This window comes from Pygoscelis adeliae, unplaced genomic scaffold (assembly GCF_000699105.1).
Source record: "Pygoscelis adeliae isolate BGI_AS28 unplaced genomic scaffold, ASM69910v1 Scaffold168, whole genome shotgun sequence".
Classification (NCBI taxonomy): domain Eukaryota; kingdom Metazoa; phylum Chordata; class Aves; order Sphenisciformes; family Spheniscidae; genus Pygoscelis; species Pygoscelis adeliae.
In genome coordinates, this window is record NW_008825566.1 from 2,658,992 (window position 1) to 2,680,836 (window position 21,845).

The window sequence follows — 21,845 nt, forward strand, 5'->3', positions numbered from 1 at the left end:
ACTCTGGAAGCTTCTACACATCCTGGGCTTCTTTTAAGTTGTTGAGCATGTTTAGTACTAGTTAGGATTAGACCCAATTTTTCTGTGGCTCTAAGGGCTCTGCGGAGCTGGCTGTCAAGTTGTTGAGTGGCGTTTAAAAGTGTACAAGTGCTGTCTGGTGTTCCAGATTGAAGATAAGGAACATCTGTTGTGGGTTGGGAATAATACCTACTCTGTCCTAGGGTTCATTAATTTCAGGGGAATTACAGACCGATGACAGGATGATATTTTCTGTAGAAGTGCTCAGGAATTAGGCATGGCCTTAAGTACAGGGTGTTGCAGAGCTGTGCCATGTAAGATTTGTGGTGCTACAAGACTATTAAGTTAAACATCTTGTAAAATAGAATACAAAGAACTGTGTTTTTTGAAGTTATTTTACAATATTTTAAAAATACTTTTCTGTCAACATTTTTTCTCTTCCTTTTCTTGAACAGTTTGGCCTTGCACTTGTCGTCTCCGCTCGTTTTTATGCTAGATTACTCATGATATTTTGTGTTTTCTGTGTCTAAAGTTTAAAAAAAAAAAAGACATTCTAATGTGTACTTACAAAAATTTGGCATTAGATGGCACGATACTAATAACCATAAAGTCCACATCTTTACTTCTTGTGGCTTGGCATCAGACAGGAAAGACAACGGCAAAATGTCTGTATTACCTGTGTCGCAGCGGGAAGCCTCCCGTGCTAAGCCCGGCTGCGTGGCTCACCGGCGGGGAGGAGAGGGCCACGCTCCCTGGCGGCTCCTTGTCTCCTGCCCGGCGTGACCCAGCCGCCGCTCTGTCTTGCAGTGTGGTGGCGGGACGCCTCGCCATGCAATGGAGGATAGCTGCATTTTGGTCACCTCATGGGTGCTATTTCCAGTCGGTTAAGGAGGAGAGCGCCGGGAGGGGAGGAGAGCAGGGAGCAGCCCAGCCAGCTTGCTGCCAGCGGGGCCCGGCCCACAAGTGAGGCTCCTCTGTTGATAGGGAGAAGTATTTTCAAAGACAATCTTCTTGACTTTCACCAGCAATTGGCAGAAATTGTCTCAAGAAGTGGTTATCCTACTGAAAACAGAATAATAATTAAAATAGCAAAACTATTGGTTCGATCACCGTTGGTGATGGTGTCTAGTTTTCCTATCCTAAGAAATACTTGAGTAAAAGCCGAGTGTAGGCGTGCACTCATTTAATAATGATTTTCCCGTTAGCTGTGTGCAACTCTTCTAAAACTTGCGGAGAAACCTATTTGGCATATCATAAATACTGTAAAAATGAGATCTGTCGCTTTAGTTGCATGCGATTACCTACCTCGATAACATTTTCTTATTCTTGCTGTGAATTCCAGTGCTTTTTTTGTCCCTTAGATATGGTAGAATTGTACGTTCCCAATCTAAATTGACAAGTATATGAATTAGCCTACCCAACCCCCACAGCTTCATGGCTGTTTTGCTGGTTTTGGCTGGGACTGTGCACCAGGCTGAGGTGGTGCCAGTGCTGCGTGGCAGGAGCTCCGAGGGGTCCCGCCTGTGCTGCTGCGCGCCTGCTGTATGGAAACCCGTGAACCGGAGGGGACAGACAGGTTTCACCTATCCGCCTCATCCGTGGTGGCCCGGTGCAGACCGGCCCTCTGAACCGTGGCATTTGTACCTGGGCACAGGAATGGTGGAGCCTGCCATTTCAGAGTGCTCCAGGCACCATCCTGGGGTGTCTGTTGGTTGGCAGTGGATGACAGAGGAGCGTTAAACTCTGCAGTTAAAATGCAGTGACAATTAAATTCTGTGAAGAATCACTATTGCAAGAGAAGGACATTTCTTGTTTGTTTTTGTCATTGTGACTGGTATTGTTTGCCTTTTCTATTTTTAAATTTCTTCCTAAGCTTTAAAAAATGTTCCGTTTTAATATACAAAGCAAAGTTCCTAAGGCGTCCTAGAATAGGTAGGCAAGCAGTTTCAGTAGGGTGGGAGAGAGGGAAACAAGGCGGTAAAACTTACACAAACATCTCTGTAGGGTTTTCCTTTTTATCAGTTTACATGTGAAATTTGAATAATGGTTGGACTTTCTATTTTTTCCTGGTATTCTGCCACTGCTTTTTTCCGTTAATTATCTCATTTCCCCCCCCCCCCCTTGTTTTCTATGATCTGATCATCCAACTTGCTCCACAGATCATAATGAATAATCGGGTCTTTTGGCTTTGTGTTTCATGGCACAGGTTACGTACAATGAAAGGTTTTTCTCTCAATATCAGGTTTTGAGTACAGGAATACTTGGAACAGTGACTGGAGCTACAGCTGAAGAGCAGATAAACTGTTTTCCCTTATTGTGAGACTTCTGCTTTAGTTATTCATTCAAAGATTTACACCAGTCAAGATCCCATTGGGGGATTACCCGAACTGGTTGGAATGGCCTGAGTTCTAATGAATAACGTGTACTTTGTAAGGCTTGAGCAGATAGTGTTGTAGACATGGAAGTGATGAAAAAGGTTTAGTGAAGTGATAGAGATCTTGAAATGATGAGTCAGCAAGATGGAATGAAGGGGAACTTTTTATTTAATGGGAATGGGTGCGAGTCAAGGATTCTCTAATCTCATTTCTAATAATCTTCAGCAGAGAAACTTGTACTTAAATTTTATTACAAGAGAAGTTTTGTTTAGTAAGCAAGCAACTTGGTTTTTATAAGAAGGACAAATGGTTTCATCCAAAACAAAAATATAGGTAAACTTTAGAGAAGACTTCTCCACCCCAGTCATGTTTTGATGATCTGGTAATGAAGCACTGATAACTGATTTCTTGAATGGCATGAAAACCAGTGCTACGTTTAATATATCTAGGCTGCTTTCTTATTAATATAAAAGTTTGGTGTTTGGATTTGAAGAAGTGGTTTTGGGGGAAATAACTGAAAAATTTAAAACCTAGATGGAGACAACATGGAGACAAAAGTATCTGCAATGTCGGCAAGACATCAATCTGAATGTTATATAGTGTTTAAGCTGAGTATTACTGGAGGAGATACAGGGGTTTGGTTAATTAATTAAGTAAGTAACGTCTTTCCTGTTAGGGCCATCTTAGGTCTTTCCTTGGAAGCTCTAACTAATTGGAATAAAATATGCAGCACTGTAAAAAAGTGCAGGTTTTCGTTTGGCATGTTATAGTTCTCAGCTAGGGCTGAAATCTTACAAAGATAAGTCATACTTGATACAGAGACAATAGTGGTCTAGAATACAATACTATTGTCTGGAGTGTTACAGTCTAGAATATTAGTAGAATATTATGGTCTAGAATACAATTTTACAATTTTTTGTGAATAGTTGTCTTCAAAAGGAGACTTTTCAATGAGTAGTAATACTTTTTAAATGAACAGCATTCTCTCATACTGTTACCACACTATCATATTAAAACAAACTATATGTATTTTATATATGTAAAATCATCTCTAATTCTTTCCATAATCAAGTAGGATCTTAACATGTTGTTTTTGAATCACAACCATTCCTATGATCATGTTGACTGCGGAGTTTTTAACGTGAATTTTTAGCAAACGAATCAGAAGCCTCATTAAAAGTCCCACTCTAGGAGTTAACTGGCCACTTTATGTTCTAAAATGTCAGCTGATTTGCTCTAGAGAGAAAAATGTAGTGTTGGATTTTTCCATTCAGCTAACTCACCTACTAAAATAATAATACTGGAACAGTTGAGTATGGCTGCATGCATCAGGATAGAAAGGAATTTCAATCAGAACAGTGGGAGGGAAAAGTGAAGGGAGCTAATTGTTAACTTGGGAAATTGGAGGAAGCTTATATGGAAAAGTACATTGATAGCGCAACATAATATTGTTAAAATAAGTCCTTTGCCTCATGGTGGAAATATGCAAGTTTTTTAATATTTCCCATTATCTGTTCATACAGTCTGAGTTTGTCCTTGAATAAAAATACATGAAATATACCTGTGGTGTTTTAATTAAAATAAATAGGACAGAACAGGATTTAACATGATTGCGTAGTGAACCTAATGAGTTCAAGATCCAATAGTGCTTTACAGATTTGTTGCTAACTAGTGCCATTAGTTCATAGTTTTATCTATAATGTTTGGCTCTGAGCTTTTAATAAATTAATCAATTAGACTGGGACCACTTGAAACAGTTAAACCTGAAACCTCTAGATTGTTGGTCTCAAATAAATGACCTAAATTAAAAATAATGCTTACATAATCTATAGTACTCCTTATTGGTAATGCAAGCAGTAGGTTTAATTGTGTTCTCTAACTGCTCTTGCTCTTAAGGTCTGTTTGATTTCAGAGGGATTCATTTGTTATTCCATTACAGCACAGTAGCTAAGAGCCTAACTGTAGGGTTTTTTTCTGTAAGAATATACGTTATAACTTTCTATAATATCCACAGGTTTTAGGACCTGCCCCAAAATGGTGTTCCTTCTTGGACAATTTGACTGAAGAACTGGAAGAGAATCCAGAGAGCACAGTTTATGATGATTACAAATTCGTTACCAGAAAAGACCTTGAAAATTTAGGTAAAACAGTTGAATCTCCTCTTTAGCTGACGTTTTTGTTCAGATTTTGATCATTTACACATGTAAGTTTCCTAATTTGGTTGTGATGTATGAGGACTGTTAGAAATTCAGTGGCAGTAGTTTCATCCAGTCTTCTTGGTTATTAATATACCAGACTGATGGCTTTATGTTCTTTGGTTCCCAACCAGTGCAACACTAGATATTTGTGTTTTTCGTTTTTTTTATCCCAAGAAGAAGATTGATATTTGCTGATTTAATGTCTAGGAATCTGTTGTGTGTATTTTCAGACACTAAGTGGAAGGCATTTCAACATATTTTTAAGGTGCTCAAATAGTATGTTGGAACTCACAGCAATATTAGGAAAAGATTCACCTGCTAAAGGCTACCCTAATTGAATGTAGTAATTTCCAGAAAATACAAATCATTCTAGGGCTAATAGAAACAGTTTCAAGGAACTGGAATGCTGAAAATTATATAGCAGAGAAGGTAAGCATGCTTCTTCCAAGGTAGTTAGTCCTTTTTCTGTTATGCGTTTTGATTGCAATGTTTTGCTCCAGTTTAGTTTAATTAATTTACCTCTGAATACGGGAGTTGGGTTTGGCCTGGCAGGAGGCCATACAAGGAGGAGGTCATCCAAAGCACCCGCATCTTCAGCATGAGTGTTCTAGAGTAGATGGTCTGAATGTAGCCCGCAGACCCCTATCCCAGTCGAAAGGGAATAAGGCAATGTAGTATTATCTATACAGAGACTTGACTGGGAATACTTATTCTGCTTTAAATTCGCTATAACTTAGTCAAATTCATTTCCCCATAAATGCAAGCTTTCAAATGAAGAACCAGTTTAAGGGATATTTTGTATTTCATATGTCAGGGTTTCTTTGTATTACTGGCTATTAGCTGGAGTACTCTTATTTTGGAATATGCAGGAAGATTGTTTCCTGGAAACAGTTAAAATTTTTAGAGACAACTTTTGCTTTCTGAGAAGCACAGTGGTTCCTCAATTTTTTTTTTTTTTTTGCCTTTTAGTTCTAGAAGAAGTTTGTTAATTCTTAATTTCTGTAGAGGATATTTTGGTATAAAAAACTTTTCCTTTTCTCAGTCTTGGAATTTTGTGAAGATACATGGAAGGAAAATCAGAGAACTCATAAGTATTTTGAGACTTAGGTTAGGACCTACGGTGACAGTTTTATGACCTGATGTGGTACTGTATTTTTTTTCAACATGTTGATTCTTCAAATATAGTGACCCAAGGCAAAACTCTTTAATTAAAAACATCTCTATACCACACTAAAAAGTAATTGTCAAACATCTATGGACTTTCCAAAAAATCCTCTCAAATTTTTCTTTGTAAACTTTTATGGAGCATCGTGCATGTGGGCATTTTTAAAAAGTGCACTGTAATATGTACTATGACAAGAAAAATGGATTTTGTTGCTCTGAAGAAGCTCATTTCTTGCTGGCCAAACTGATTTTTTTTTTTTTTTTTTTTTTTTTTGCGGTTTTACTTAGTCTTGATGTAATGGATGTGACTGTTAAATTGATGTGTTGCTTTGGCAGTGCTTGTTTGTCTTGAATCGGGTAAGTGAAGTGGCTAGCTTGGAATAAAAGTTCTTTATATATGAAAGCTCTTTGAAATCCTCTAACTTTTTTTCCCAGGCCTTGCTCATCTCATTGGATCATCATTGCTCAGAGCATATATGCATGGCTTTTTCATGGACATAAGACTTTATCATAAGGTAAATAAGGCTGATCCTTGTCAATTTTTGCTCTTAACAATAAAATACATGTGTTGGGGTTTTTTTGTGTTTTTTTGTTTTGTGGGTTTTTTTTTCCCTCTCCAAATAACAGACTGTGTCCTGTATTAATGGTATTTTCTTTTTACTTCCTCCTGCTTGTTCAAAGGCAAAAATGATGGCCAACCCCTTTGCCTATGAAGAATACAGAAGAGAGAAAATAAGGCAGAAGATAGAAGAAACACGTGCACAGAGAGTTCAACTAAAGGTAAATCCTGTAAACAATAAGTATATGGCTGGGAAAATTATTCATAAAGAGTAATATATTCTTAAGTGTATCTCAGAGATGTAATGACTTAGGATTTGATTCTGTTTATCATCAGAGACACAAATTAATTTACAGAACTTTTTGAATGGAACTGTAAAATTCCCATGTGTTTGATTCCCACCGATGAGAAAGACTGATACCAAACTGTAAAAGAGCAGCTCTCATCACATTTGTCATTTGAGCGGATAACCCACTGTTAAAACTTGCAGTTTCTACTTCTGTCATTAAACTAAATGATTTAAGCCATTAAAACATAATACTCTGGAGAGAGATATATAAAAATAGTATTGTGTTTATAACTAGTAGCTTTCTAGATTGAATTTGCTCAACATACAAGGAGGAATACTTGCTTTTAAAGTACTAAAACTGATGCATTGCAAGGAAAAAATGATACAGAAGTTCTGCTTAAATTTTCTCCAAGTACTATTGCTTTACTAGTACCTAGAAATACTTGGAACCAGTCAAGGAGTTTTTCAGCAAGAGTGATAAGAATGAATAAGAATTCTGTCTTTGCCACACTTAGGAATGTAAAGATGTAGGTTTTTGCATGTGTGAAAGAGTAATTTACTGATTGTTTTCCTCTCTTTAGAAACTTCCAAAAGTCAATAAAGAGCTTGCACTTAAACTGATTGAAGAAGAAGGAGAAGAGCAACAGCTTACTAGAAAAAGGAAACAGAAGGTGAGCTTTTGTTTTGGAGACTTCTCTAACTGCGAGCACAGAAATAGTAATGCTTGCAGTATTGATTTTTTTGTTGTTGGTTTTTTTTTTTTTTAATCTGGCCAAACAGATTCAAAATTCCGTAGTTTCTGTTTCTCATAAATAACTTATTCTAGTAGGTGCCTTTAAGGTGGACTTCACTGTAGCTGCAGTACCAAAAAAGCCATGTAGTAACTTAAAGCTTAAAATGATGAAATACTCACTGTGAAGATGATATGGGCTTCATAGGACTCCAGAAGCTAGCTAAATGCAGAGTCAATACCAAAGTTGTTCTAGAAGGACCTGTTGTTTGCATTTGTTGGTATTTTGGTGGTGACCATGACAAGATAGATGTTACCTGTAAAACTGAAGATACAATTGCCTTTCTTTGTGTACATGGTTAACTACATTTTATAAAATAGCCAAAATGGTTCGCTCTTATACAACAGGAATTCTTCCTGATGTTGAAAATAATCCAATTTCTATCCTAAGTGAAGTCTAAAGGAAAAAAATAGTTAATGTTTAATATCTGGTGGCTGGGGGGGGCGCGCTTTCTATAGGTAGCACTTCATAGGTGCTCATTCTCACAGGAATATAGCATTCATAAAAGGCAGGCATTAGCTTCATGTGGCATCTAATGAAATCCTGTGTGTTACAGTTAGTGGGAAGCATGCACTACTAAAAAGTAGGTGGTGGTAAAACCTTAAATGCAGACTGTCTAAGCCAGTGTTACAATGGAAATACGAGTTCAATAAACGGGGGCTGATTTGTCTAGGAGTACATATAGATTGTGTTAAGTGGACTAAAAAGAGTATACATAAAAAGGCATGTCCTGGTTATTTTCCTGAAATGGCATTAGGGTCTTGTGAAGAGCAATTTATTTTAGGCTTTGGGATTTCATTTTTGGTTGTGTGACTGCAAGTCACATATTTGCAACAGGTTTTGTGTTTGAAATTTACACTTCTTGTTTCCTGTATCTTTTTTTTTCTTTTCGACTTCTTAGGTAACAATGAAAATTTAATGCTGGGGTGGGATGAATGTACTGGTATAATTTTGGCAATGTTGAAAGATCAGCTTTTTGTAATAAAAAGCTATTTATTCAGTGATTTTAAAATGATGACAACAGGTATTTACGTAAGCTGAAATTGTAGCTTGAACTGTTCCTAATTTAACAGTAGCATAATTTACACTGAATTCATTTTACTTTGACATGAATGAAACTGCCTTTTCCATTCTGTATGAAAGGGGAATGAAGAAAAAGTGTTTATAAGATGTATAGAAACACTTACTCTTATGTATTTACAGTAAAACAGTAGTAGCATTGCATAAAGACATGTTTACCCTGATAATTTGTTGTACATGTTGTAGAATCATCCCCGTCAGGCAGGGTATTTGCCTTGGAGGTACTGCTGATTAGTCAATAGATACCAACACGTCTCCAGACAAGCTGGCTGAGTGTATGAGAAACATTAATTCAAAAATACTAGTAATTGTATATTTAAGGTGTCTATAGTGTGCATAAAAAAAACCTGTCTTGCTTACAGGTAGCTTAGAATGATATTTATTTGATCTTTATGAAAGTAATAAAATATAATAAGCATAAATCTTGATTTTTTTTATATCACCTGGAAGGATAAAGCAACTGGCATTTCACATGCTGGTTTTGAGTTTTGTTTAATTAAAAAGGTGTTACTTACTTTACCAATGTCTGTTTCAGAATTTTATAACTCACTCATGCTTTGCTTCTTTTCCAGAATCTGCCTAACCTTCTCAAAGATGATCGTTTTAAGGTCATGTTTGAGAATCCAGATTTCCAGGTGGATGAGCAGAGTGAAGAATTTAGGCTACTTAACCCCCTTGTTTCTAAAATAAGTGAGAAAAGAAAGAGGAAACTAAAGATCTTAGAGGAACTGGAAGCACAAGAACAGGTAAAATATTTTCCATTTGGATTAGGAAAAATCCATAGGGTTTGGTTTTTTTCCTTTGTTTCAAGCATTCAGATTTTTCACCCTAGAAAGAAGGAAAGACGGAGGCAGTGCAAGAATGTCTTACCAGCTACAGTAATTGAGTGTAATTTGCAATGTTATCCTAGTTTTTAGATGTGAACAATATTGTGTCTGCATGAATATAGGTTTGAAAAACATAAATTATGTAGGTGGAAACAATTTTATAATGTATCTTCTGCTTCACTTGCTGTTCTGCTTTTGTTCAAATTTTAGTTCTCTTCAACTGTATCTATGTAAAAGCTGTCACGTACTCTAATTGCAGGAATGGTTTGAAAAGAAAATTAGTGGATGATTTCTTATTTTATACTATTTTTGTCTGCAGGAAGAGGAGGAAGAACCAGAAGGAAAAGCAAGTGATGCAGAAAGTTCTGAGAGTTCAGATGATGAAAAAGGCTGGGTTGAAGAGGTCAGGAAACAGCGCAAGCTTCTACGCCAAGAGGAAAAAGTAAAGCGGCAGGAAAGGTTCAAGGAGGATCAGCAAACATTACTGAAACCTCAGTTTTTTGAGATTAAAGAAGGAGAGGAATTCAGAAGCTTCAAAGACTCTGCCAAAAAACAAAAATTAATGAAGTAAGACTAATGTTCCTATTTTAAAAGCTGGGGGTGGATGATTCTCAAGTATTTCTCTACAATGCAGGCCAGTGGCATTTTGGCTTGGAAGCACTTACTAGTAAAGCCACATCTGGCGATTCAGGGATATAACTTGAAGCGACATAGTTGTTGAAAGCTTTTGTTTTGTAGTTAAACGAATATAATGTTTAAAGTATGGCAGAGAGACAGCACAAATGAGATGAATAAGAGATTAATATTCTGAGCCAGATTTGGGGATCCATTACTCAATGTTGGTGAACTGCTGCTCTCACAAATAACAACGCTGATGTCTGTGAGACCCGTTATATTTCTCCACCACTGTCAATATGAGGTTGACAGTCTGGATGTTTTTCATCTGACCCTCTAAAAGGATGTAGAGTACTGCATGACTAGTCACTATTTTGGGGGTAGGATCAAGGTGTTAAAAGAAAAATTGTTTTGTCTGGGTGTTTTTATGGTGTCCAGAAACTTTCAAAAAATTGTGCTGTCCTTATATTGTCAGGTCTCACTATTTTTGTTTTTCTTTTTGCAATATAAAAACAAACTTTTTTTTAATTTGGATTTCCTTAAATTGATGATCAACTGAAGTAATTGGTACTGTTTAAAGAGCATGTCAAACTAAAGGACTTGGCTTTGAGGTGCTTAATGCCTGCAAATTTCATTGATTTCCCCCCCCCCGAGGTTAGTTGAGCCCTTCAGAAGATGAGATTTAATAGCCTTTTATTATATGGAGCTCAGACACTAATATTAAAACCTTGAAAGACAATAGCTTCAAAGTTCTTGCAGCACACTGGATGCAGAGCAGAATTTTGACTAATGTTGGAAACAAGTTGCTGGGCTAGGTGGATCTCATAATAGCCATTATGTTTTTACTTAGAATGAAATGATACATTCAAAGAAAAGGAAGTGAATAATATATATATATATAATGCGGCTGTTTCTTTATGTCACTAATGACTGACTCTACAACCTAGTTGTTTCATGATGGAAATTTTCTGGAGATATGTAAAGAAACATTTGATAAAAATTCAGCCTGTCCTCTATGTGCAAGTTTTTAACTGGAATTATCATGTAAAATGGTCTTTAAGTATTACTGAGACAGTGTTTCTACAGTAGTCTAGTAGTCTATGATTTCCATGTTGTACCTGTAAGACCCCTTTAAATAGAAGTAGTAGTTTTTATAAATTGGGATTTATAGCAGTTCTGCAGAACTGATTCCAATGTTTTCCTTAGCTGTTTTTTATCAGCAAGTGTTTTCACACAGGGATTTTTTGTTCTTTATATTGAATATACCCACTCATTCTGGACTCTTAACTTTCTTAGATTTTTCCATCAACTTTCTTCTGATTATTTTTCTTTCTTTCTTCTGGAAGGTGAAGCAACTTTTTACTTTTGTCAGTTTTTCTTCTTTGTCAGGAGAAAATCCACTCTGGACACTCTGACAGCATATTGTAGGTTAAGGATTTTTTTTTTACATTGTACTTGGATTTATGGTCATGTTAGCAAGTGACCTGAAAGGAGCCTGAGACAGTGGTCAAATGGCACTGTATTCTCATTGCCATTGAAATACTTCCCTAAAAGGCAGTATGGTTGCAGTCTACTCACATACTGTTCTCTTACACAAATTCAGCTGCTGACCTCTAAAGGAAATTCTCAAGGACACTCAATTTGAAGTATTAAGATTTCATTTTGTTCAAAATATGGAAGGCTTAAATGTGAACAAGGATACTGATAAGCCAGGACAGGTGTAAAAAAGAGAAACGTTTAGAAAAAATTAGTACAATGTGACACAGGACAAACTAAATTCTTTCATCAGATGTATGGAGGGAGAAAAATCATTGCTTCAGCTCAGGAAAAACAAAAGCAAATACCACAGACCTGTCCAGTGGATGGAGGAATATCAGTGATGACATAAACCGTGGAAAGGCTTTTAAAAGACTGCTTTTAGGGAAAAGAAAATCTATCTTGAGATTCAGTGCTAATTCTCTGCATAATATTTTGTAAGGTGCGATGCATAATTAGGGTGGCTTAGGTAGCATACCCTCTCTGTGGTAGGTGCACAGATAGGATGTAATATGAAATGTTTAAAACAAAAAAAAAAGAGAAAATTGGGGCTAGAATAGGATGACAAAAAGAATGGAAGTGTCAGCATTACATCCTTTATGTTTTTCTGCGTTGCTGTCATTGAATTGTTGTTCCATGATTCTTTTTATTTTTGTCTAAGCAATTAGCTCTATACTCACTGATCCCATTTGTGCTCATCCAAGCGTTGTTCTTAGTATGGAGTTTGATATTCCTCAAATTCTTAGAAGAGACTTAAAAATTAACAGCTGGTATCTGTTTCTTGCAATTTATAGCTGATACGATTCTGTAATCATAATGACTTAGTCTGTGTTGTGAGCTAACTTGTTTGGTTAGAAAGCATTTTTACATATTAGAATTTTATGAAGAAAATTCTTAAATATGTTTTCTGCTGGCCTTATTCAGTGATAAGTAGTCAGCATAAAAATAATTAATTCAAGTAACGTACTGAAAATTGGAAAGACTGTAGTGGCATGTACAATCTGGTGAGGCTGGCATGTTTGTCTTTGATTTGGTTTATCCAAGTTATGGAATGATGGTCTGTGACCAATATAATTAAGTACCTTAATACCTTCACTATGCACTTAATGGCTAGGTGTTCTTTTTTTCTCTAATCGTATAATGTTCTACCTGAGGAAACAGTTTATGACTTATATAAAACTGGGTGTTTCTTTCGACATGTTCCTGACTCAGCATGGCTCCAAGCCCAACTTCTAAAGCAGTGGTGTGTACTATAAATTTCTTCGTAGACCAGCAGTCTACGCATTTCTTTGCACAGGAAAGCTGCAAAATTTACTCATGGTTGTAACAAATGCCTTGTCTCAAATCTGTCTACATTTCATTTTCCCTTTTTGCACTCTTACAGAAGAAAACCTGCAAATCTTTGCTTTGTTTACTTACTGCGTAAGTTCCTTACATAGTAACTTAAAAGGAATCCATAAAAGGAAAGAGTTTTTATCAGTATGCTAAGAGCTCTTTTGATTTTCTTGATGTCCCTTTAAAAGGTTTGTTATTGCAGTTAGAGCATGTCAAAATTAAAAACTACAGTATTCATACTTTATAAAGTATGACAGTCAATGTATATGTCTTCAGAGGTGGCCAAGAAAGTCAACAAAAGCCAACAAAAGCATAGCTGACATTCCTAGGTATTGCTAAAGTAAAACAGCAGGAAAAGTCCTGAAAAACTGTTCTCTTTACAATGAGGAAAAAAAGAAGTGCCTGGGCATTTTTGTTTGTTTGTTTGTTTTTTACTGTAGGGCAGGGGAAGTTGCTTTTAATAACACTGTTAATGTATCCCTTCAATCAATTTGTTGAGGATGATTTTTAAAAAAAAAAACAAACAACCCAGCTGTTGTGTCTGTGTATCAGTGTGTGCGATTCGCTATCATTTGAGGTCTGCACGTTTTCAGATAAATATAGTTGTACCTGCAATTCAGAAAAATTGCAACCCCACAGCGTTTTGCTAATATCTCCTCATTTTACTTTTTCTCCTGACAGAAGCAGTATCTAGGCAGTCATGCTAAATAATTGCTGGGTAGTAGCCATATTTCTCCAGTTCACTTTCAAAGGGGAGAAAAATGGGACTTCCCTTGAATGTAGAAATCCCACCACAATGTTGGTGACTGATCTCCTGCCATAGTTAGCTCTAAGGCTTAGCTTGTCTTCTCGATTCGCACAGATGGAACAAGTTTTTACATGTACTTAGTGAAAAATATACTACAGAAAAAAATACAATCAAAGTACCTAGTCATGAGAAATAAAGTAATTCTTGACAGTAATTTTTCATCGTTAATCTGAAAAGTCTTTGTTACATAAAATGGCTCATTAACCAAAATTCAGCGGACTTCAGAGGCTTCATGCATAGACCACAATCCATGAGTCCTTCATCCATAGAAATGCCATTAACTTTGGTGGCTGCTAATCGTCTGGATTTTTATGATGACTTATTTTCCACTTTAAAACTTGTAAAAAAAAAAAGTCTCTTCAACCTCCTCAGAGAGATCTAATAGGGCACTAACAGCAGTATCTCAAATTGCAGAAACTAATTCCATTCACAGTTGGGCGAATGTTTTCTAAGCGCATCGCAGAATGAGTTTGTCTGATCGTACAAGCCATGTCATATTCTCAGGTGGCACTACCTACTCGTAGGGCCCACACTGTAGAAGGACGAGCCGTGTTAGGACTCACAGGTGCCTTAGGGAGACTGGCTGCAGTCAGCACCGTCCCTGCCTGCCTGCCTCACCCCTGTGCTGGAGGCTAAGCGGGAACAAGGTGTATTCCACCCCTCAGCTGTTCCAGTTTACAATCCAACTTACTGAAGTTGGCAAGGGTGATACTAAATATCAGCTCACAAGCTGGAGCAACTGAGGCATGTCCGTGTGTCTTGCTTTTGTCAGGGCATTAACTTCCAGTGGGGGAGAGGCGAAGGCGGTATCCGTTTCAGCCACAACGGCTACCTCTTCCGTAGAAATGCTAGAGTTCAGTGCCCAAGGGACAGGCTCTATACCAACTTGCTTGCAGAAACTAACTGATGAGCACCATGCGCTTGAAGGCATATGCTCATGTGGAGCTCCTCTCTGGGGTCAGGGTCTGCCTTATTTATCACATTCACTTGTTTGCATTGTTCTTTTATTTGGAAAACTATTTGCATTAGACTGTGACAGGCGCAGTGTCCAGTCATTTGTATTTGGACTAAGTAGTTTGTCTCTCAGTGCAGTGATTTATTTGGTGATGAATTCATTCTGATGTATAGTCAAGATTATTTCCTTCCCTCAAAAGTGTTTCCAATTCAGAAATAAGATTTTAAGAAAACTGGATATATCTAGGCTTTTTTTAATTTGTGTATGTATCTATTACTGCAGCTGAATATTCCTGGCTTTTTCTAACATTTCATAGAAAACTATAGCAATAGAAGGGTGTGGTTTCTTTCTCAACTAGAGTCCTGTTGCTTTTTTAGCAGAAAAAACAGTGAACTTTACATAAATTTTAAAAATGTTTTTACTGAAAGCAGTATCTGGAGGGAGTGATTTGAACTTGTTTCTTTTCTGTTTACTGAATGTTTATTTTTTAGAGTTATGGCATTTCAAGGTTTCAGAGAAATTGAGATTAGTTTTGACTGCATATCAGCCTTTATTATAGTAAAAAGATGGCAAGAATAAGGACTAACGTTAATTATTCTCTGCAGGAAAACTCTTGGAGATCGTTTAAAGCTTGAAGAAAAACTTGGCACACTCAATGTGTCTGATACCACAGTAGGCAGCAAACAGGCAACATTCAAATTAAAGAAGGTGAGCTATATATATAATTTTTTAAGATAATACACAAGTAACTTTAGTTTTTGCATGAAAGAACAGGAACTTTAAAACCGTCAAACAAATGTCCCTCTTCATTTCTTTATAAGCTGCCAACTCTTCTGCTTCTTGCCAAGAGAATGAAAGCCTCCGGTAGTACTCTGTGTGTTTATACCCTTATAACTCAGGCAGTACTCATAAAATCTTGTGTTCTGGTGGAACATACTGGCTTCTATCTTTTAATAGTTTATTTGCAGACATACAATCAGAAGCTTGTGACCTTACCTGACTTCTGTGCCAGGACTGATCAGATTTTGGTCTGCAGGTCCAAATGCTGTAGGTGAAAGGCTGTCTCTTGGTTGATACTGTTGCTAGGTCTCAACATGGAAAAAACAGAGCTCCCAATCACTTTTGTCATTGAACTTGTGTAACACAGATCACAAGAATGAGCTCTGGTCATGTTCTACTTGCCAGATTCCGTTTGGAGCGTGTAGTTGATTTCTGCCTATCTACGTTTCCCAAAGGGTTTTTATTTCCCATCCTAAGGAATTTTGTAGATCGCAGACAGGTGATTACTTTATAGTGTGCGCAGAGTTAAATGCATGTGTGCATCTGCTACTGCTGTAGAACACTTGGGGAGTTTTTGCTAGAAAATCGCTTTAGAGCTGAGGAAAGGACACATTATAAAAGCTGAAGACCCGTATTAATTGATACTTGAACTGACAAAACATACTTCACTTAAAACTGGTTTTCCTCAGGTAAGCCTCTTTGCTATAATACATTTCTCCTTACCAGTGGTCAAATATTATTCTCACCAGTAAAACTGCTGTCACAAGAATGGCTAAGTAATTATTTGATTGTCACATTGGGTATGCCTGAAAAATTTTTTTAAATAACCAAATTTATTGGACTATTTCTACCTTACTTGTTTTACCTGATTATTGTCTGTTTGCAGATGTCCTTTTTAATCTGTTTTTGATTCCTGTATTGCTGGAATTTAAAATGTGTTGACTGTGGAATAAGCCACAGATTCCTCTGCAGTGCTGTGTAGGATAACCTTTCTGGGGATTTTACCAACTGCTGTAACTGATATGTTAGTGTCTTGCAGCTAATTAGATGGGCTTTGCAGGGCTTCAAAAGCACAGTCTTTTTTATAGTAGCTTTAACTTAGAAAGCGCAAAGCCACAAGGTTTCTTGCAGTTAGTGGTGGACAATGAACTGTCACCTTTTGCTAACAGTTTTGTCAAGATTTGGGACTAAGGTGGAAGAAGACAGATACGGCAGTTGTTCAGAATGCATTTTTACTTGATTCCATCAGATATGGTACAGCTTTGAGTTTTTAATTATGTTGCTGCTAACGTATATGGATTTTTTTTTCCTGTTAACTGATGTTGCTTTATTGAAATACATGCATTGTGCTCATTTGCATTAAAAAGACCTTTAAAAGTCTAATTAAAAGAAAAATAATGCATCTGCAGTGGAGACCTTTTCTCCTATCAACAGAATAGCAAAATAAGACTTACAGGTCTTCTCTCAAATAAACAGACCCTGTGTATATATTCTGAAGTCTCAGGGAATGGAGCAGGGAGAGCTAGGAAGAAGTCGTGCTATGGAGTATGCGGTGTCTTGACACTTGTTTTCAGAGGATGGAGAGATGAAGTTGGCAAGCCAAAAAAGGGATTTTAGTGTTACTCTGATGATCAACTTCTGCTTTGTCATGCCCTTTCCTTAAAGTGCAGGTGTATTTGGGAGTAGGTAGAAAGGCTTAGTGGGGGAGAGAATTGTGCTTCCGTGGAATCGGTGTCACTCAACCTTGTAAGTCAGTGGAGTTGAGACTGAACTTGGCTGCTACAGTTGTGGTGTGTTAGCAGCCTCCCAAATGCCTAGCAGCCACTGACAGATCCAGCGATGAAATTGTTTGTCACTGATATTTCACAGTTTAGTTTTCAGGGGACTTTAGTATGGTTCCTACAGTGTGGCACCCTGTTTTTCAATTTCAGCATGCTTTATCATAGCAAACAGATATAACAAAATAGCAGGCTTTCTAAAATACCTAAGTACTTGCACTACTAGGAAGGTATAGAGGACATTTTTAAAAAAAAAACCCCAAAGCTTCAAATGCAAATCAAGATCATTCAATTTCAGAATACTAGCGGTAGCAGTCAACATTGCATTAAGTAAGATTTCTCAAGACCATTTCAGACAAAGTCTGGAGACAGAGAGAAACTACTTACATTTTCACATAGTGGGTTTCCTGTTTCCCTACTTGCAGTTGAAACAGGAGTCAATAAATTTCAACAACATCTAAAGACCACTAGCTTTTGTTACCATCATACTGGTATGGGCTTATTGCTACATTTGGTAAATTGGTTCATATCTCACCTCAGCCAAAATGTTGTCTATGCATGCAAATCTCTAGCTCAAGTTTAAATGGTACTTTAATGGGAGATTCAGGAAGAGATGGGCTGGTGTATGAGTGCTGCTGATTACAGAATTAGATGCAGTGAAGATACAGCTGCATATCCAGTAACTGTCACACTGTTAATGCACTTATCCTGTGCTGCCGTTGAAATTGCTCTAATTGCTGGAGTATTTTATAGCATGGGCTGTTGCCTGAGCTTGGCTAGTTGAAGTCTGCTAGTTCCAGTTTATGCTTAGTTTGAAGACAAGCCTTAGTCTTCCAAAGAAAATAGTATTTTATGGCTGTAAGAGCCATTTCATCTATGTGGTATGTAAATGAAGGCCTTTTGGTGTGTTTTTGATGAAGAGGAAAAACATTAATGGAGCATGTGCCACAGGAGCAGAGACTTTAAATTTTTTTCATGTGGAAAGTCTTTCTAGAATTGCATACAGCGTATCAAACACTTTCAAGAACCTCTAAGTACACTTTTTAGAAAACCTGTATGTTTCAGCAAATTTAATTAATTGTTCTTTTTAAAATGCATTTTGCAGATATTAAATGTGGCGATACTAGTTCACCAAAGTAGATACTAAATAGCCTCAAATTGGGCTTTAGCTTCTTAAGGGCATTAAAACATAAATTCTGGAGTGTAATTTTACAGTTTATTGTTAGACATTGGTTTTCGTCTGAAATACTTTATTTTATTCACTGTTTCTTGATATTTTTGTCTTAATTGTTTGCTCTGAATTACTTGGAGTGATAATGCCTAGGGATACCCAGAATCAACAGGTACAGTATAAGACAAGATAGCATGGGACCGTTTACAAAAACATTTCCAGATTTCCGTAATTGAATTCTGACTTGATATATAGATACTTGAACAATGAGGTGATATGTAAGTTTACAAGAACCTGAGTCTATTTTTGTTTTAAAATTCCAGTCAGAGCAGCAGAAGAAACAGCAAGAAGCTGAGAAACAACATCGTCAAGAGAGGAAAACTCTTAGGCGTTCTGCTAGTCATCTCAAGAGCAAACGTGGAAGAGGACGACTGTTTCGTTGATTTATTTTATGTTTTTTTTAAGTAACTTCTTTTATCTCATTTTTTGTTTGAAAAAGGGACTTTTCCAAATTGGGACACAGTACCAATGTATTTGTATTTTGATTCATTGATGAACACAAAAACCAGAACTTGCTAAACCCTGTGTTAATTATTGAAAAGTTTATGAAAGTAGAAGTATTGACCAAAGGACACTACAAGTATGGTGTGTTATAAACTCCAGCGTGAACTGTATTTGTGCAGAAATCACCAGCAACTGGTTATTGTGTAACCCTGGATGTTTTCTATATAAGAATTTATGTATACAACGAGGCTGCCTGTCTTTTATTTAACTTAAGAGCTGTGGGTTTTTGCTGTCCGAAATCTTTATTTGTGACTGCTTAGATAGAAGATCAAGGGTACGTTATTTTGTCTAAAAACTTGTCTTTACAAGGGCACAACAAATTTTTATGGTTCTTGAAGGATGACACACAATGGTGTTTTTCAAGAACTGACTGGCTTTATATTCTTGGGTTGCCTTAGTAGCCAGGAGGAGGTACAAATGGTTTTCATGAGGGCAATTGAGAATGCCTGATTTAGGTTCCTCTAAGTCACTCTGTAAGGAAACCTCTCTTGCCACACCGATATATAAAGGGGAATCTCGGAAGGATAGTCTTACTGAGTTAAATTTTGTGAATATTGCCTTTACTCAGAATCGTTAGGACCAGGTTTAATATGTTTTGGTAAGCCAGCCATGGTTCAACAGAGATCAAGTGGTATATGGTCACATAACAAGCACATTAAGGCCATGCCAATAGCCTCCTATTCTTCAGAAAGTTAGTTTAGTTAAATAACTTAAGAAACTACAACCTACGTTAAGGAAATGATTGATTCTTTTCTGTGTCGTCTTTTTGATTCCCAGCAGAGTGGTTGTTGCTAACCAGGATGCAGCATCTCTTCTTGATTTTTGTCTTGCAAACCCATCATTTACATAAGTAGTTCACTACTTAAGCAAAGAAATTAATTTTTACCTTTGATCCTAAAGGACCTTTGTTTACTGCTTTTTAAAAGGCTTTATAAATTGTCTTTTTGCTAAATCCAAGAAACTGTGAACTTTGGATCCAACAAGAATCAGTGACTCTCCCCATCACTGTAAGTCCTTTTAAGAGACTTGGAGGTTCTTAAGTGTTTTGCTTTATAGACCAGAGAGGTTGTTAATCTGGTCAGGTCTCCTGGATAGTATTTACCACAGAATTTTTGCAGTTACTTCAGTAAAAACCTTGGTTTCTCATAGCCTGATGTTTTTGTTGTTTTTTTTAACGTGGTAGAATAATCAGTCACATGGTTAAATTTATTTTCTTGTCCCTGATTTAATTTTACCTGTTTTAATTCCTTGCTTCTGTTTTTAATTATATTATTCCCTTTAATATAAAAATATCTTATGCACCTGGTATCTTTAAAACATACATTGTAATCGTCACCTCTCTGTCCTTGCATTCAACTAAAGGATGAATACTTTTTTTTTTTAACCTCTAGCTGTCAAATTTCTGCATTGTCCATAAGCTTCTCATGCTTTCTATTTAACGCAGAACTATCCGGTGTGCCAATGTCCATCTCACCCATGCTGTATATCAAGAAGTAGCATTATTACTTCTCTTCAGCCACTGAGAAAATGTAATGCAGTTGTGGGTTGCTCCAGGGTATGTCTGTGTTTTGGAGTCTTGTCTTTTGATAACGTTGAAGCCTTTGAAATCCAAGTGCAATGACGAGTTAAAGTTTGTACTAGTGCAGCATCTTTCCCCTGGAGTATTGTGTTATCTCTTAGAAATTATCTGCATGCAGTTCAGGTGTGTTCGCTTTGTATACATGGCTATACTGAATGTGGAAAGATTAATGGTGGAAACTTGCCACCATTCTGGTTAATACAGGGAGAATTGGGGATTAGGTGGGTAGAACTGGCACTGTAAGAACAGGAATTTGGAGGAGTTTGCTCCTTCTCATGGTAGGCCTAAATTGCATTATGTTTGATCAAGAGCTAGAGGTGCATTTATGGTTTAAGGCATCCTTATTTCAGCAATGATTTTGTTGGCTGTCAAGAGCAGTAAAAGAAAAAAAAATCTGATTCATACGTGGGATAGTAGTGGACTGGGTTTGAAATGCTTAATTTTCAGCTTAAAAAAAAAAGTGTATTTCTTCTGGACTGAGATTCTCCTGACTGACACTGGTTTAGGTCAGTGTATGTTTTGTTTTTCATGCACTTATGGAGTACCTTATGATAATACTGATCATGTATTCAGGTTAGAGCCTGTATGATTAAAGGAATATACTTTGTACTGTTAGAGAGAAGGCACATGCAAACTGTCCTTAGCACACTGCTTATTTCACATAAAAGATATTTGGGATGCACTTTAAATGGTTTTTAAATATATACTAGGCATAACCAGTGAGATGCCTGGAAAGATAGGATGGTGACTGTGATTTGAATATTATAGGAAGCAAATGTGGAAACTGGAAGATGGGTTTGATGTACTTTTAGTAGCTTATGTTGTGTAGAAGATATTCCACAATAGTCCCTGATGTTTGGGGTTTCCAAAGCACTGCAGGCTTTGCCTGTAAGTGTGCTGTATTTTTGTGTAATGTATATAAACTTTCTATATATATAATCTTGCTAGAATAAGGCTAATTAGAGATAGAAGTGCAAGTAGTAGATACCAGCCATTACAGAGAAGAATCCTAGAAAATTGGAGGTCACAGATAGCATTTGTGAATGAGAACATTAGAGTTGGCTCAAGAATCTGAATATTCATGAACAGCATATGTAACTTGACCAGTTGTGATGTGCCCCTTCAAGGAGGGAGACTGTACTGCGTTGTAAATGCGTCTGCTTGTCTCTGCCCAGGAACACCTGCCTTGTGGACAGTTCTTCATTCAACAGTTTCTTCATTTGTGCACTGGATTGCTGAGGGCTTGCATGAGATCATGGTGGAATTTGGGCATTTGTGTAAGGTGAAGAAGAGGCAAAGCTCTGTGCAGTCTCCATCTTAGCTGTAACTGAATTCGTGCTCTATTGGTGTCATGGTTTAACCTTGGTCGGCAACTGAGCCCCACACAGCCGCTCACTCACAATCCCTCCCCCCCCAGTGGGAT

General features: G+C 37.0%; 1 protein-coding gene across 1 annotated transcript in view; it reads left to right on the top strand.

Moving 5' to 3' along the window:
- The window catches only part of NOL10 (nucleolar protein 10), a 55,203-nt gene extending 35,175 nt beyond the window's left edge, over positions 1 to 20,028 (top strand). Inside the window, exons 14-21 of the mRNA XM_009332506.1 lie at positions 4,408 to 4,534; positions 6,191 to 6,270; positions 6,437 to 6,535; positions 7,185 to 7,274; positions 9,047 to 9,220; positions 9,621 to 9,868; positions 15,156 to 15,258; positions 18,603 to 20,028. Coding sequence (XP_009330781.1) covers positions 4,408 to 4,534; positions 6,191 to 6,270; positions 6,437 to 6,535; positions 7,185 to 7,274; positions 9,047 to 9,220; positions 9,621 to 9,868; positions 15,156 to 15,258; positions 18,603 to 18,722 — 1,041 coding nt within the window. The 3' untranslated portion in view covers positions 18,723 to 20,028. The remainder of the gene's footprint in view (positions 1 to 4,407; positions 4,535 to 6,190; positions 6,271 to 6,436; positions 6,536 to 7,184; positions 7,275 to 9,046; positions 9,221 to 9,620; positions 9,869 to 15,155; positions 15,259 to 18,602) is intronic.
- The last annotated feature ends 1,817 nt before the right edge of the window (positions 20,029 to 21,845 follow it).